The sequence below is a fragment of the Microcaecilia unicolor genome, chromosome 9 (genome assembly GCF_901765095.1).
Source record: "Microcaecilia unicolor chromosome 9, aMicUni1.1, whole genome shotgun sequence".
Classification (NCBI taxonomy): domain Eukaryota; kingdom Metazoa; phylum Chordata; class Amphibia; order Gymnophiona; family Siphonopidae; genus Microcaecilia; species Microcaecilia unicolor.
The window spans coordinates 224,926,595-224,943,544 of record NC_044039.1 but is presented as its reverse complement, the minus strand read 5'-3'; the positions used below and the strand labels follow the sequence as shown (position 1 = coordinate 224,943,544).

Sequence of the window (16,950 nt, the reverse complement as noted above, 5' to 3'; positions counted from 1 at the left end):
CTCTCGTGGAGTGAGCCTTCAGCTGGATAGGCGGCACCTTCCTTGCGACCACATAAGCCGCTGCAATGGCTTCCTTGACCCATCTTGCCACTGTAGGCTTAGCAGCCTGCAGACCCTTACGAGGACCTGCAAACAGGACAAACAGATGATCCGATTTCCGGAAATCATTGGTCACTTCCAAGTATCTGATGATGACTCGCCTCACATCCAGATATTTAAGAGCAGAGTACTCCTCTGGGTAGTCCTCCCTACGAAAGGAAGGGAGACAGAGCTGCTGATTCACATGGAAGCGAGAAACAATCTTGGGCAGAAAGGAAGGCACTGTGCGAATAGTCACTCCTGCCTCAGTGAACTGCAGAAAAGGCTCTCGACATGAGAGCGCCTGGAGCTCGGAAACTCTTCTGGCTGAAGTGATAGCCACCAAAAAGACTGCTTTCCACGTCAGGTCTTTCAGAGATGCCCTTGACAAGGGTTCAAAAGGCGGCTTCTGCAATGCTCTTAGCACCAGGTTGAGATTCCACGCAGGCACCACTGAGTGCAGAGGAGGGCGCAGGTGATTAACTCCCTTGAGAAAGCGCACCACATCTGGCTGCGAAGCCAGGGAAGCACCCTTCAGGCGGCCCCTGAAGCAAGCCAGAGCCGCTACCTGGACTTTAAGGGAACTGAGCGACAGGCCTTTCTCCAGACCTTCTTGCAGGAACGCCAACACTGAAGAAATTGGAGCAGTGAAGGGAGAAAGTGAGCCTGCTTCACACCACGCTGCAAAGATACGCCAAACCCTGGCGTAGGCAGTAGAAGTAGAGCGCTTCCTCGCTCTTAGCATAGTGGCGATGACCTTGTCTGAGAAGCCCTTCTTCCTCAGACGCTGCCGCTCAATAGCCAGGCCGTAAGACCAAAGGGGGAGGGATCCTCCATCACCACGGGACCCTGATGTAACAGGCCCTGCTCCACTGACAGCCGCAGAGGATCGTCGACTGAGAGCCTGATCAAGTCCGCATACCAGGGACGTCTGGGCCAATCCGGACCCACCAGGATTACCCTGCCGGGATGCTTTGCCACCCGGTCTAGCACCCTGCCCAACATGGGCCAGGGCGGGAACACATAGAGGAGCTCTTGTGTCGGCCACTGTTGGAGAAGAGCATCTACTCCCAGGGATCGAGGGTCCCGTCCTCTGCTGAAAAAGCGCGGCACTTGGCAATTGGCCAATGACGCCATCAGATCTAGGCTCGGCTGGCCCCAGCGCTTCGTGATGTCCAAGAACGCCTGAGCAGATAGTTGCCACTCTCTGGGCTCCAAGGTATGGCGACTGAGAAAGACCGCCTTGACATTCATGACTCCGGCAATGTGGGCCGCTGAAAGCTGCTCCAGGTTCGCTTCCGCCCACTGGCAAAGATTCATAGCCTCCTTGGCTAGAGGGGCGCTCTTGGTACCTCCCTGGCGGTTGACATAGGCCACAGCCGTGGCATTGTCTGACAGGACCCGTACAGGCCAACACCAGTACCGGGATGAACTCCCAAAGCGCCAACCGAATGGCTCTGAGTTCCAGGAGGTTGATAGACCACTTTGCCTCTGCAGGAGACCAGAGCCCCTGCGCTGTCCTTCCCAAGCAGTGGGCTCCCCAGCCCGACAAAGAGGCGTCCGTCGTGACGACAATCCACTCTGGGGTCACCAGAGGCATTCCCGCAGACAACTTGTCTGTCTGCATCCACCAGCTCAGCGCCTTGCGCACTGCTGGGTCAAAGGGAAGGCGCACAGCATAATCCTCCGACATCGGAGTCCAGCACCGCAGCAAAGATTGTTGAAGTGGTCTCATATGAGCCCTGGCCCAGGGCACTACTTCCATCGTGGCCGTCATAGAGCCCAACAGCTGCACATAGTCCCAAGCCCGAGGAGGAGAGGCTACTAGGAACTGGTCCACTTGAGCCTGAAGTTTGACAATCCGATTGTCTGGCAGGAACACTCTGCCCACTTGGGTGTCGAATCGAACTCCCAGGTACTCCAGGGACTGAGTCGGGCGCAGCTGGCTCTACTCCCAGTTGATGATCCATCCCAGGGAGCTCAAAAGAGCAACTACCCGGTTCACAGCTTTGCCGCACTCTGCATAAGAGGGGGCTCGGATCAACCAGTCGTCCAGATAAGGATGGACTTGTACCCCTTCCTTTCGTAGGAAGGCCGCGATGACCACCATTACTTTGGAAAAGGTCCGCGGAGCAGTAGCCAACCCGAATGGGAGGGCTCTGAACTGGAAGTGTCGTCCCAGGACTGCAAAACGCAGAAAGCGTTGATGAGGAGGCCAGATGGGAATATGCAGGTACGCTTCCTTGATGTCCAAGGATGCCAGGAACTCTCCTGCCTTCACTGCCGCTATAACAGAGCGGAGAGTCTCCATGCGAAAGTGCCGCACTTTCAAGGCCCGATTGACCCCTTTGAGGTCGAGGATAGGCCGGACAAAACCTCCTTTCTTTGGTACCACAAAGTAAATGGAGTAACGTCCCTTGCCAAGCTGACTTTCTGGCACCGGAACGACCGCGCCCAGGCGGATCAGATTGTCCAAGGTCTGCTGCACTGCCACAGCTTTGACCGGAGACTTGCAGGGAGAAAGTACGAACCCGTCTTATAAGGGTCGGCAGAACTCTAGCTTGTAGCCGTCTCTGATGACTTCCAGCACCCACGCGTCTGAAGTTATTGTGGTCCACTCGCCCAGAAACGAGGACAGCCGTCCTCCAATCTGCACTGGGGCGTGGACCAAGGCCCCGTCATTGGGTACGAGACCCTGGGAGGAGGGAGCACCTCCGGGACGGCGGTCTCTGCGAAAGGAATGCTGCTTGGGGGAGAAATTCCTCTTGAAGGAAGAAGGGGCAGAGGAGCCCGACTTGCCCGGGCGGTACCGACGGGCTTCCTGCAACCGTCCTCTGAAGGTACTGGGACGAGTACTAGCCCGAGCCCTGACCTCTGGTAATTTCTTGCCCTTAGACGTGCCGAGATCGGTCACGATTTTGTCCAGCTCGACCCCAAAGAGCAGCTTGCCTTTAAAAGGCAATCCAGCCAGGCGGGATTTAGAGGCGTGGTCAGCAGACCAATGTTTCAGCCAAAGCCACCGCCGCGCAGAGATTGTCTGAGCCATGCCTTTAGCTGAGGCCCTCAAGACATCATACAGCAAGTCTGCCAAATAGGCTAAGCCCGATTCCAGGGCCGGCCAATCAGCCCTCAAGGAATGATCCGAGGGGGAAGCCCGCTGCACCATAGTCAGGCACGCCCTGGCCACATAGGAGCCGCAAACTGAGGCCTGCAAACTTAAAGCAGCCGCCTCAAAGGACGACCTTAAGGCCGCCTCCAATCTTCTGTCTTGGGCGTCCTTCAGGGCCGTGCCACCTTCCACCGGCAAAGCCGTTTTCTTAGTCACCGCAGTGATTAAAGAATCCACGGTAGGCCACAGATAGGCCTCACGTTCACTCACAGCCAAAGGATAGAGGCGGGACATAGCCCTAGCCACTTTAAGGCTCGCTTCCGGGACATCCCATTGAGCCGAAATTAAGGTGTGCATGGCATCATGCACGTGGAAGGTTCTAGGCGGGCGCTTCGACCCCAGCATAATGGCAGAGCCAACAGGGGCTGAGGGAGAGACGTCCTCCGGAGAGGAAATCTTCAAAGTGTCCATGGCCTGTAACAACAGGTTGGGCAAATCCTCTGGGCTAAAAAGCCGCGCTGCAGAGGGGTCATCCGCTCCATCCGAGCGGGGATCTATCTCCTCCAAGGAATCCGCAAAGGACCGTTGGGAGACCTCAGACACGCTGCCCTCATCTACATCGGAGGAGACAAAGTCCTCCAAGGCCTGGGAATCAACCCGAGGGCGTTACCTCTGGGAACCTCAACCTCTTTACCAGACGAGGGAGCAGGGGCAGCGTTTTGCATGAGGAAAGCCTAATGCAGCAGCAAAACAAACTCGGGGGAGAAACCCCCCAGACTGTGCACTTCCACAGCCTGGGCAACAGTCCTAGACGCACTCTCAACCGGCGCTCGCAATAGCGGGGGAGAGACATGCTGCGCATCCAAAATGGCGTCCGGCGCGAAACTCCGCGAAGGAGCCGCGCGGGAAGAACGGCGCTTAACTTTAGCCGCTTTTGTGCCGTCGCCCAAATTAAGGGCGTTCATGGCATTAATGTCTCCAACCTCAAGGGCGGCCCACGAAGAAGCCGTCCGAGCCACGTGGCCGGCCAAGATGGCGGAGGCGAGGAGCGGGGGATGGGCGTTTATGGCGGGAAAAACCGCCACGCCGGAGGAAGGACCGGGACATTCATCGGTCACTAAACTGTCACCCATCAAGGGCGAATCAGGCTGTAAAACCCCCGCATCCCCTCTAGAAGCGCTCCAGCGATCCGGGGAGCGACCCTTTGCGCCCTCGCCCTCCGACGCCATATGCCACGAGGAGAAGAATCGGGGAACCCCCTGCCCGCTATAAAAAGGTAAAATTACCTGCTTGCCGCTCCGAGCTGTAACGAACTGGTGTCCCAGTGAGTAGCTGCAATGAACGTTTAAATAAACGTCGAAATAAACGCCTTTAAGGACGTTTAAAATTTTTTTTTTTTTTTTTTAACGGAGCCAGCGGGAGGGGGGAGAAAAGGAGGGACCTGGCACCACCAGGTTTGCACTTGCTCAAAAGAGCCCTCAACCCCAGGCCTCAACAAAACCTAAGGATTAGGCTTGGAGGCCTAGCCAGAGCTGCTGCTGTGTGTGACCACCACCTGCTGAGATAGAGAACATACTGAGGAGTTTCCGGCAGCACATGACCACATATAGGGAGGCAAAAGTTTGCTCTCTATCTCCACCTGCTGGTAGATGGACACAACCCACCAGTCTATGGATTGATCAGCTTGATGATATGGAAACTGGTTTTATAATATATTCAGGATTTTACAGTCTTTTCATGCACTTTTACACTCAAAGACAACCTAGCAGCCTACAAAACTGCAACTTTATAATCTCTCCTTTAGAAGGTTTGTGAAAATCTATTTATTCCAAAAAGTATTTGCATTGATTTTATATTTTGGGGCCCTTTTACAAAGCTGCGGTAAAAAGTGGCTTGCAGTACTGTAAGCATGTGAAAATGGTCGTGTGCTAATAAAAATATTGGCTCATGGTAATTTACTGCATGAGCCTTTACTGCCTCCCGTTTACCGCCGAGAATGCCTACTCCCCGCCCCCCACACTAGAAAACAGAAAAATATTTCTGACGTGAGAAACACAACACGGCAAACACAGAACTATCACAGGACACCACGGTAGTGCTGTTTTGCTGCACGCTACCCATGCGGTAGCCCTACATCACCTTTGTATAAGGGCCCCTTTGTTTTTTGTACTTTTTGCATTTTATTCATGCTGTCAATTTCTTATTTTTTGCATTTATAAGCTGCTTTGAACCTAACCAGGAATTAAGTGGGTTATGAGTTTTCAGATTAGATTACAGCGTCACCAGTAGCACCAGAACTTCAGGTAATTCAACCTCTCCCAATATTTGCAAAAAATGTGTAGTATCCTTGATATGAGAGGGGCTCTCTGATAAGTAAGACCTTAAAAATGTGTCCACATACATTGATAGGGGCTCCAATAAGGACCCCCTGGAAGACATAATCGGTCTGCCCGGAGGATTGGTCATGTCCTTGTGGATTTTTGGCAATGTGTACAACACAGGAATCACAGGGTGGGGATTGTTGAGGAACCGATGTTCCTTACCGGACAGAAAACCTTGTTCAAATCCTTGATCTCTTTTTGTAATCTACTTGTCGGATCCTGGTCCAATTTACAGTGGATTGGCCACTGCTGGAACAGGATACTGGGCTTGACAGACCTTTGGTCTGTCCCAGTATGGTGATGCTTATGTAGTTGGGGATCAATAGTTTCTTAGGATCTAGGAGCCAGACTTGGAAGGACTATTTATTTATGCATTTATAAATTGCATATTAATAATGTGTTCAAGGTGATGCACAGCAAGTTATTTAATACAGCAGCAGGGAAGGAGCATATTAGAGACTCCATCACCCACCCACCTACGGTGCATCTGAGAATTTTTTTTATTTATTACTACATTTGTATCCCGCACTTTCCCACTCAAAGCAGGTTCAATGCTGCTTACACAGTAATAGGGAATAAAGAATATTGTAGAGAGAGTAAAAATTAAGTATAACCGAGTAGTGAAATAGGTAAGTAGGTAGAGAAGGGATTAAGGTGAGAAAGAGAGATTGGGTTAATGTTGTTGTCTCTTGGTATTTGTTAAGTAGATGGGTTCATTAGTTTGGGCCATTTGGATAGGCTTGCTTGAATACATGGGTGTTTAGTGCTTTCCGGAAGGGTAGATGGTCACAGATTGATCGGATAGGTCTGGGGAGGGCATTCCAGAGTTGGCTGCCTAGGAAGGAGAAATTGGATTCATAATATGTTTTGTACTTGAGTCCTTTACAGTTGGGGTATGGAGAGAGGCTTTAGGCTGTGGGTTCTGGGGTAATGGGAGAGAGGCTAAATCTGCAGCTGCTGAGGATGGGTGGGGTGGTGCACCCACTCACCTACCCCCAGAAGCCACAGCCTCATCTTTTCTCCATTGCCCACCTGCCCCCAGCAGCTGCAGTTTTAACCCCTGCCCACTGCTAGTCCACCTGCTGCCAGCAACCACAGCCTAAAGCAACTCTTCACCTACCTAGCAGAACCTTATCACCTCCCCTACAGAAGCCTCTCTAAATATTTCTTCTCTCTCCTTTCAAATATTAGCCTCTCTCAGTCTCTCTTCCTGCTCACCCCCTCCCCCCCCCAAATTAAAAAGCCAGATTCTTTAAAAATTTAAATTTCTTCAGTAGCTGTTGATAGGATCATCATCAGCTCTTTAGTAACAATGCTCCTTATATGCCACTTCTGCAATTGCTAGCACGCCAGATGTCCTCCTAAATGAGGTGGTTTTCTCCTCTTTTTCCAGGAGGATACCTCCAAATTTCTCCCTGCTCCTTGCACATGTGTACACACACACTCATAGCGTACTCTGTCACCATGCCATAGACATCTTGGAAGCCACATCTCAAAAAAGATAAAGTGGAATTAGAAAAGGTACAGAGAAGGGCGATGAAAATGATAAAGGATGATTTCCCTAAGAGGAAAGGCCAATGCGGCTGGGGCTCTTCAGCTCGGAGAAAAGACGGCTGAGGGGAGATATGATAGAGGTCTATAAAATAATGAGTGGAGTGGAAAGGGCAGACGTGAAGTGTCTGTTTACTTTTTCAAAAAATACTAGGGCTAGGGGGCGTGCGATGAAGCTACAATGTAGTAAATTTAAAACTAATCGGAGAAAATGTTTCTTCACTCAACGTGTAATTAAACTCTGGAATTCGTTGCTAGAGAATGTGGTAAAGGGAGTTTAAAAAAGGTCTGGACAGCTTCCTAAAGGAAAAGTCCATAGACCATTATCAAATGGACTTGGGGAAAATCCACCATTTCTGGGATAAGCAGTATAAAATGTTTTGTACTTTTTTGGGATCTTGCCAGGTATTTGTGACCTCGATTGGCCAGTGTTGGAAACAGAATGCTGGACTTGATGGACCTTCGGTCTATCCCAGTATGGCAATACTTACGTACAACTACGAGGGGGGGGGGGAGTGTGTATCCCAGTGATAACCACTTCCCAAAACTGAATTCCTCAATATTGTTCTCCAGCTTTCTCAAGTTTTTGAACAAGGACAGTGCCAGGCAGAGTTCAGTCTTTATCCATGCTATTTTCAAGTTCAGGTATAAATACGTTGTATCATATCTTATGTAATGAGTTCATCTCTTTGTGCAGACTGGACGGACCATACAGGTCTTTATCTGCCATCATCTACTATGTTATTACATTAGATTCTTTAATTAGTTTTTCTCTTTTTCCTTAACAATGTAATGTGGAAGTTTCACAATTTTCTTGTTCAAAGTTTCTTCTTTAATTATAAATTGGAAAGATAAAAAAAAAAAAAGGAAATCCATTGTGGGTCATACTTATAGCCACATTTACAGGTAGTCTCAGTGGTGTGTATAGGTTGGGGGCAGAAAATAACATACAGAGAATGCATTTTCAATTTTACACACTTATTTTCCATGGAAAAACTAATCACACACACATACACACAAAAATCTCGCTGAGTAAGAGTACCCACAGACTGTGTTTCAATTTAGCCTGCTTGAAAACTGTCCCCATGATGACACTGCAACCTAATAAAATTTTTTTAATGAGGTTAGGGCTCTTCATCAGCTTGGAAAAGAAACAGATGAGGGGAGATATGATTGAGGTCTATGAAATCTTGAGCGGTGTACAAGGACTAGAAGTAAATCGATTTTTTACTCGTTCCAAAAGTACAAAGACTAGGGGACACTTGAGGAAGTTACTACTACTACTACTACTATTTATCATTTCTATAGCGCTACAAGTTACATGGAAATACTTTAAAAACAAATAGGAGGAAATATTTTTTCACTCAATGAATAGTTAAGCTCTGGAACTCTTTGCCAGAGGAGGTGGTAACAGCGGTTATAGTATCTGGGTTTAAAAAAAAAAAGGTTTGGACAAATTCCTGGAGGAAAAGTCCATAGTCTGCTACTGAGACAGACATGGGAAGCAACTGCGTGCCCTGGGATTGGTAGCATGGAACGTTGCCATGATTTGGGTTTCTGCCAGTACTTGTGACCTGGCTAGGCCACTGTTTGGAAAACAGGATACTGGGCTAATGGACCTTTGGTCTGACCCAATATGGCTACGCTTAAGTTATGACGGGGAGATCCAAAACTGCATATGAATGTTACAGCACTAAGAGAAAATATACACATAAAAGTTGTTCTCTTACTGCAATTGACCCTGCAAATTTCCTCTCTCTTTCTGCAATAGTAGCAACAATCACTTACGACCAAGTACTGAGTCTCTGCAACAGCAGGGCTCATCAGAACTCTGTACATTATTATGCCGATTCTTACCTGCATGGAATGAATCATTTCCTTGGTAAAACGATACGGATATAAAATGTTATGAATTTTCACCGCCAACCTCTGAGCAAGACAACTACTAACATCCACAGCAACCTGGGGAAACAGCAGAAATAAGGTAAAAGTATCTGACAGCAGCATCAAACACTTTTGCTCAACAATGGATGCTTTGGATAAGCCCAATTGCATTTCAAATCCTAGTCTTAGTTTTGCTAAATTCAAACTCCTTTCATTGCATGAGACTGCCTACTTCAGAGCCTACCTCAGAATGGCGAGCAAAGACTGGATTCTCCCACTCCAAGAATAATGATCGAAGAGAACCAACAGCAGCTTCATCATCTGTGATGAAAAAGGAGAGCAGAGAAATAGGCTGAAGTAGGTCACAAGGGCTTTCCCATCCCATCCTAGAAAAAATTCTCAGTTCATCTAATTAAAAAAGCTTTTACCTAGCCTATGCCAGATGCTCAAAAGCAAATGAGGGTGCTAGAGGCCACTAGCGCCGAATGCGCAGAGCCAGCAAGCGTGTGAACCGACGAGGTCGCCGGCTCTGAGCGCAATGAGCATGCACTCTGAGGATTGGTCTCCAGGGTTAGGATGGCAACTGTAAATGGCAAGTCAATATAGCTGGGTGGCTGGTAGGCATAAGCCTGACTAGTACAAAGGTAGAAGACTTATGCATCACCTAAACAGGTTTTCAGGCAGTGCTGATGGTTCATGTGGGTACCAACAAGATAGTGTGGTAGGGAGGTTCAGGAAGCCAAATTTTAAGATTTAGGTAAAAAGTTGAGATGCAGTACCTCCAAGGTAGCATTCCTCAGAAACGCTTGCTTCTCCACACACAGAACCCAAAGAGGAAGTAAAGCACCCAAGTCTCAATGCACGGATGAGACAATGGTGCAAGAAGGAAAAAGTTGTATTTGCTAATAATTAGGCAACCTTCTGGGGAAGGTACTCTGCAAGAGATCACGGTTGCCATGGGCAGGAGCAACTGCAGTTTGCACCTGCCTCAATGACCCTTCCCCCCCCTCCTCCCACCCTAACTGGGCATAAAAAGTAGTCCTATCACCAGCACTGAAAATTACGGGGGCCTGAATAAATGCTGGCCCCATCCAAACCCACACCAGTACTACCTAGAAAGTGCAGGGGCAGATTCAATGGTACCATCCGTTAACTGCGTCCGAGTATCAGCAGATAGCCATCCCCAAAAGATTTAACCATACAGGAGCCTCTCTTGCTTAATTAAAATGCTTTGAATACAGACTCTGATGTGATCAAACTTATTACTGGAAGGAAGATGCTTAAAAAAAAAATACTAACCTACTTCAGCAGTACTTCATTTAAAAAAAGGGAAACCAAAATGCAATGAGAAAAAAAGGTGGTTTTTCCAGTGCCAAAAGTTTACATGAAGTGTAACTTTCTTTGATGGTGATGACTCAAAGCAACTACAACATGTACAGATGTAATAGATAAAATGCAAAAAAAATTAAGAACAAATACCAAGGACAGAAGGTCACCCCAGAGTCCTGAAAGACTGAAAACTTGAAATTGCTAACCTGTTACTAGTAGTCTATAACCTACCATTGAAAACTGCCTCAAAAGCTGAAGACTGGAGGCTGGAACACATGCAGAGCATGGCTTATGATAGGCCTGTCAAATTTTCTCGGGATCTAGACGCCAGCCAGCCCAAAAACTTTGAAGCCAAACTTAGCATGACTGAAATTATTTATTTATGCTCATAATGTGCTCAAACTGATATGCACAAAGCTATTTATTATAGGAGGGAAGGAACAGATAAAAGACTACTGCCCTCCCCATCATCCATCCACCTGAAGCATATGTGGCAACGGACACGATTGCTGGGGAAATAGGGAAGAGGCTGGAACTGTAGCTGCATGGGTGAGGCATGCACACACCTACTCACCTTCTCCAAAAAAAAGGTCTTAGCCTTCCTCCATTGCTAACCTGCCCCCAGCTATTGTAGTTTTAGCTTCTCCCCCATTGCTTGTCCACCACAACCCAGCAGCTGCAGCCTCTATTGGTCGCCTACCCAGCTATTCAAAATCAACCCTGGAGTCACATCCCTGCACCCAACAGTAGCCTTGCAGCTTCTCTCATTCCCACTTCTCCCCCCTCCCTAGCAGTAGCCTCTCTCAATTCTTTTCCTCCCATCTCAAACTCCCCCCCCCCCCCCACCAAAAAAACCTAGAATTTTAAATCGAACCTACCAACAGCAGTGCTGGGAAATGCTCTTCAGAGCGCTATCAGCAGCATCAGAAACAACCCATGAATATCCTCCTGATGAACAAGGCTCCATATTTTTATTTATTTGTTGCATTTGTATCCCACATTTTCCCACCTATTTGCAGGCTCACCTTTCCCTGGAGCGCACCTCACAACTTTTTCTTTTCAGCAAGCTCCCTCCCCCCAGCTCTCTCTCAGCAACCCTGCTCCCATAGCTCTCTCTGCCTCCTCCTCCCTCCCCCCAGCAAACACATACAACCTTATACATCTTTCCCAATCACCTCGCTAATTTGCTTTATTTCACCTGGTGGTGTTTTTTTTTTTTTAAACAGCATCTGGAACAAGGTTAGAGCAGTGTACAGAACAGAGGACCCATAATAACTTTTCACAGGTAGAGTAGTAATTTGTTATAAATTGTAATCAGTGTGTCATTTGTAGGGGCTAAATTAGGTTGAAACCTAGTTTGGGAGGGGTGTGGGGGGGTGAGGGAGTACGGGCCCCCCAAAACAATCTGGAAGTGAAAAGGGGGTGAATTTACTTGTCTTGTGTGTTTTGTATTTTTTGGGGTTGGGGTGGGTATTGTCCTCCTTGGTGGAACCATATATATATATATATATACAGAACAAAGATATAGACAGATAAAACAAAACCAAAAAATGCAAAGTCTAATATCAGTCGGAGTCAGAGTCAAAGTTTTGGCATACTGACTCCACAGCCCTACGTAAGTGCATGCAAATTCCTCCTATGAATATTTACAGCAGATATCCTGAAAACCAGACTAGCTAAGAGATACCCCAGGACTGGGTTGGAGACTATTCTAGCCCTAATAAAAAAAAAAAACATTTCAAATTGGTTAATAAAGGAGAACTTAGATCTTACCTGCTAATTTGCTTTCCTTTAGTCCCTCCGGACCGGATCAGGATTGGACTGTTGGGTTGTGCCCGCCTACCAGCAGTTGGAGACTGAGAAAAACTCTGACTCTAGAGAGCCAATAGGAGCCCTGGCCATGTGACCTTAGCCTCAGTATTTGAATAAAGCAGGAAAGAAAGAAAGAACTTCTGTGCTGTATGGAATCCTAGCAGCCACAAATTCCTCGGCAAAATCGAGTACTAGAGCTCACCAGCAACTCTCACCAGAGAAGTGGTATGGCCCATTTGTATTAGAGTTCACCAGCAACTCTCACCAGAGAAGTGGCATGGCCCACTCAGAGCTCACCAGCAACTCTCACCAGAGAAGTAGTATGACTCACTTAAGGTTTCATATATATTCCATCAACTGAGCTCACCAGCAACTCTCACCAGAGAAGTGGTATGACATATTTAAGGCTTTATATATATTCCAGCAACTGAGCTCACCAGCAACTCTCACCAGAGAAGTGGTATGACCCATTAAGGCTTTATATATATTCCAGCAACTGAGCTCACCAGCAACTCTCACCAGAGAAGTGGTATGACATATTTAAGGTTTTATATATATTCCAGCAACCGAGCTCACCAGCAACCACCAGAGAAGTGGTATGGACCACGCAAAGTCTTTTTTTTTTTTTTTTTTAAACATTCCACTTCCAAACTTAATAAAAGAATCTAAAGAGTTGATAGAACATGGGAGGGGCCTGGTCCGGTCCGGAGGGACTAAAGGAAAGCAAATTAGCAGGTAAGATCTAATTTCTCCTTCCTTAGCGTCCCTCCGGACCGGACCAGGATTAGACTGTTGGGAAGTACCAAAGCAGTAATCTTACGGGAGGGACAGACATTGAGAATGCGGTAGAGTCCCTGAAAACACCCAAACTAGGATGAATACAAAGCCAAAAGCTTGACGATCCAAGAACCGCCAATAAACTAAATAGAATGACTACAAAGCAAAAACGCTGAAAAGTCCAAGCGATGCTGAACATTGTCCCCTACCGCACTATCAGTGCAGCGCAAAGGACAGAGAGACTCGAGAGAAAAAAAAAAAAAAAACGACTGAAAGAAAGATGGCAAAGGTAGAAGCAGAGCCGCCTGGAAACAAAAAACTGCAATGAATCTACCTCAGCTGAGAAAGTTGAAACCGAGATCCTGAAGTACAATACTCCAGATATCGTAGACTATTGCTGACCTAGCAACAGATTGGAAGTACGTAAAGCCTGTCAGTGAGAAAGTACCTGATCACTAGAAGCTAAATAGGTAAAAACTAGAATGCAGTTAAATACTATGCAGAAGAAGAAGGTACCTAAATCCCTGCTGCAAACTAGACTGAAGGTCCAAATAAACTGACAGCCGCTGCAGTTACCCAACATGAAGAAAACATATCTCAGAGCGCAATTCAAATGAGAGAGAAAGAATCATCTGTAGCTGTTGCCTCTGCAAGCAGATCACCTGAGACTCTTGTCGTAGACCCCAATTAGTGAAAACGGGAATAAATCAACAGTAGACACTTGTTAGTACCTTTCATCTGTTAGATACATATAGAAGTCCATAAAACACTACACAGTTCCAGGAATAACATGTATAGAATGTTTGTACGTTTAGGAATCTAGCCAGGTGCTCATGGTCTGGATTGGCCGTGGACCGAAAGGTGGGCTCGATAGGCCCTTTGAGCTTTTCCCAGTGTGGAATTAAATATGTACTTATGTAGTAGAACTATAAATATACATATATATTTTCACAGATGCAGCCATCAAAAAACTGCTCACTGTGTATATGCTCCCGGCATACTTGCAGGAAGAATGCTCAATCTCAACCACCAGACCCAAGTGCTGCACTAGTGAGAATACAGAGGCCAACTGAGCGGAGGGAATTCCATCCGAGATAAATATCTGGATACGAGAGGGCATCTATCTCTGCCGCTGACAAGTCTTTTTAGCAAGAGAGTAAGCGAGGCACATGGAAGGTCAGAGCGAAAAGAAATAGTTCTAGAACTGGGACCTCCCCTTAAGGTACTATGCACTGAGAACTCCCAGAAGTTTTTTTTTTGTTTTGTTTTGTTTTTTTTCAATGGTCACGAAATTGACGGAGTGAAAATCTGCCAAAAAAGACTACCGAGACTCCAAAGAGAATGAAGAAAAAATTCCTTCTTGGGAGCTAGAAAGTAAAATTTTACTCTGCAAAATAGAGCAAGGTAATGGCTGAAGGCCCAAGAACATCCAGAGAAAACAGAAAGTGGGACGCTTGTAGAGAAGACAAAAAACAGTCTGCGCCAACTTGAGTAAACAAAGAGAGAAAAAATAGAGACATGCTACGAAATCTAATGAGATCACACGAGAGCTCAAAAGAAAGATCAAATGAGAAACCTGGCTACATGCACCCCGTAACCTAGAGTGTGCCCGAAATGCACCACCCGTTGCTTGACCTGACAACTCTGCCAATAAGACTGTCTGTAATGAACCAGACATCTAGAAAAGGATGAAACGAGGAGACGTTGTTTCATGAGCGCCGCTGCTACTACGACCATAACTTAAGAAAAAAGTGTGCGGAGCCGACGAGAGACCGAAGAGCAGGGCAAGAAAACTGGTAATGAGGACCTTCTCATCATCCTCGTATCGTGGACATTACTCCTCCTATACTGAGATGTACTAAAATGTACCGACCCACACCCATAAGAAATGAATGTGGTACTTGCAACCTGGATTGACCACAACTGAGGACAGGATGCTGGGCTTAATGGACTCTTAGACTTTCCCCGTATGACAATACTCATATACTAATAGCAAAAATGCACAGGAAGTGAAAGAATCCCCTTCCAATTGAAAGGAAGGTCTGGAGTGAGGACGTATAGAATGAAAATGAAAGGATCACCATATGTTGAGCGTGGACTGAGACACACTGGCCTTTAATTTTACCGGATCTCCCCAAACCTCGTATCATGTCATGCCTCCTTCCTCACTGAGATGTACAGAGATGAACAGACGCACACTCACGAGATATGAATGTGGTATTTGCAATCTGGATTGACCCCATCTGAAAACAGGATGGGGACTCTTGGCCTTTCCCATTATGGCAACACTTATGCCCTTATGGCAAAAAATGCACAGAAAATGAGTGAATCTCCTTCCAAGAGAAAAAAACTCTGGCGAGAGGAAGAATAAAATGAAAATGAAAAGGAATAGACTTGGAAAATACCTATTACGGAAAAGGTGGTGAATTTGTGCCACAGGAGACAAGACTGTACCTGACATCAAGAAAGCTTGAAACAAGACCCTAAAATCTGTAAGGAAGAGAAAGGGATAGCAGATATTATGGATGGTCATACTGGACAAAACCAGAATGTTTACCATGTGCCCAGGCTGAATAGACAGAGGAAACAAAAATACAAGTAGATGGCATGAGGACCTCCCACTATCCTTAAGTGGGAGAAAATGCAAATTGACCGGATAACTTTACTCCCTAAGTGGACATATATCTTGTAAGTCCTAGAAGAAAACTAAGATAAACACATGAGAAACTCCAAGACAGCTGGAAAGTAGAGAAGACGTGAATAAAACATGCCTTCTAAAGCAGCTGAGAAAACTGGGTGCTCGGTAGACAGGACTGAGTCTCCTAGAATATGAGAACCATCTGAACCATGTAGCCTATGCAGCTGTCATCTGCTATGCCAAAGAGAACGCATAGCCATGAAAGAAAATTGCTGAAAGGAAGTAAGACCTTATGTCCAGAATTGCAAAGTACGCAACAATTGAGTATCAGACAATGTATTTCATTGCACATGGCATCTGAACCATATAGCCTACGCTCTAGAGAACGTTTGTTAAGATCTTAAAACACTGTATAAGAGCATAGCCATGGAGGAAAATTTCCTGAAAGGAATTAAGATCTTATATCCAGCATTGTAAAAGTACCAAACAATAGACTATCCGGCAATGTAGTTCTATCCACATGGCACCTGAACCAGATAGCCTATGCCATAGAAAATGTTTGTTAAGTTCTTAAAAACACTGTATAACATCATAGCCATGAAGGGAAATGCTTAAAAGGAACTACGATATTATGGCCAGATTTGTAAAGTACTAATCAATTGACTATTAGACAATGTAGTCCTATTCACCAGGAAATGAGAAAGACACAGAGTGACGTACACTGGACCCCCATAAAAACTGCGCTAGACAATAGCGAAGACCTTTCCTCCAAACATCACACACAAGGGAAAGAAATAGGAAAATGGTTATTTTGGAGCTGAGATACAATTTAATTCGCCCAATTGTCAAAAACAGAGAATCCCGACTGAGCTGCACTTTGAATCGGAGTCTTGCCAAGAACAAAGAAATCGCCAATTGAGCTGCACTTTAATTCACAACATTGCTAGCAACCAAAAAGTCCCCGACGGAGAAAAAACAGAGGGAAAAACAAAATGAGCACCACTCGCATCGTAGCATTTCTTTTTTTTTTTTTTAATAGCTTGAAAAATACATGTAAAAATTAATTGCGGGGCAAATATACTACCAATTGCCCCAACTACCGGACAAACAATATCTCCTTTCCATTGCACAAACAGCCAAACACAGTAAAAGCAGAAAAACGCTACCGCGTCAATGGAAATTGCAGCTGCAAGCAAAACAATGGCGGCCAAGCGCGCCAAAATCAGAAGAATAAAGTTCGAGGGAGAAACCCACTGACCGGACCGACGAAGAAGCAGGAAATCCGTGCTGCCGAAAAACAGATAGCCTCCGATGCCGCACAAAACATGGTTTAGCCTCTGGCCCGAACAGGAACCGTCAATACAGCTCCCAAGCTATAGAGACCCGTCCAA

The 16,950-nt window shown here is 46.4% G+C and overlaps 1 protein-coding gene across 1 annotated transcript in view; it reads right to left on the bottom strand.

The window, feature by feature from the left end:
* The window catches only part of MLH3 (mutL homolog 3), a 96,288-nt gene that overhangs the window by 56,666 nt on the left and 22,672 nt on the right, over nt 1-16,950 (bottom strand). The window contains 2 exon segments of the mRNA XM_030214876.1: nt 8,977-9,081; nt 9,248-9,324. Coding sequence (XP_030070736.1) covers nt 8,977-9,081; nt 9,248-9,324 — 182 coding nt within the window.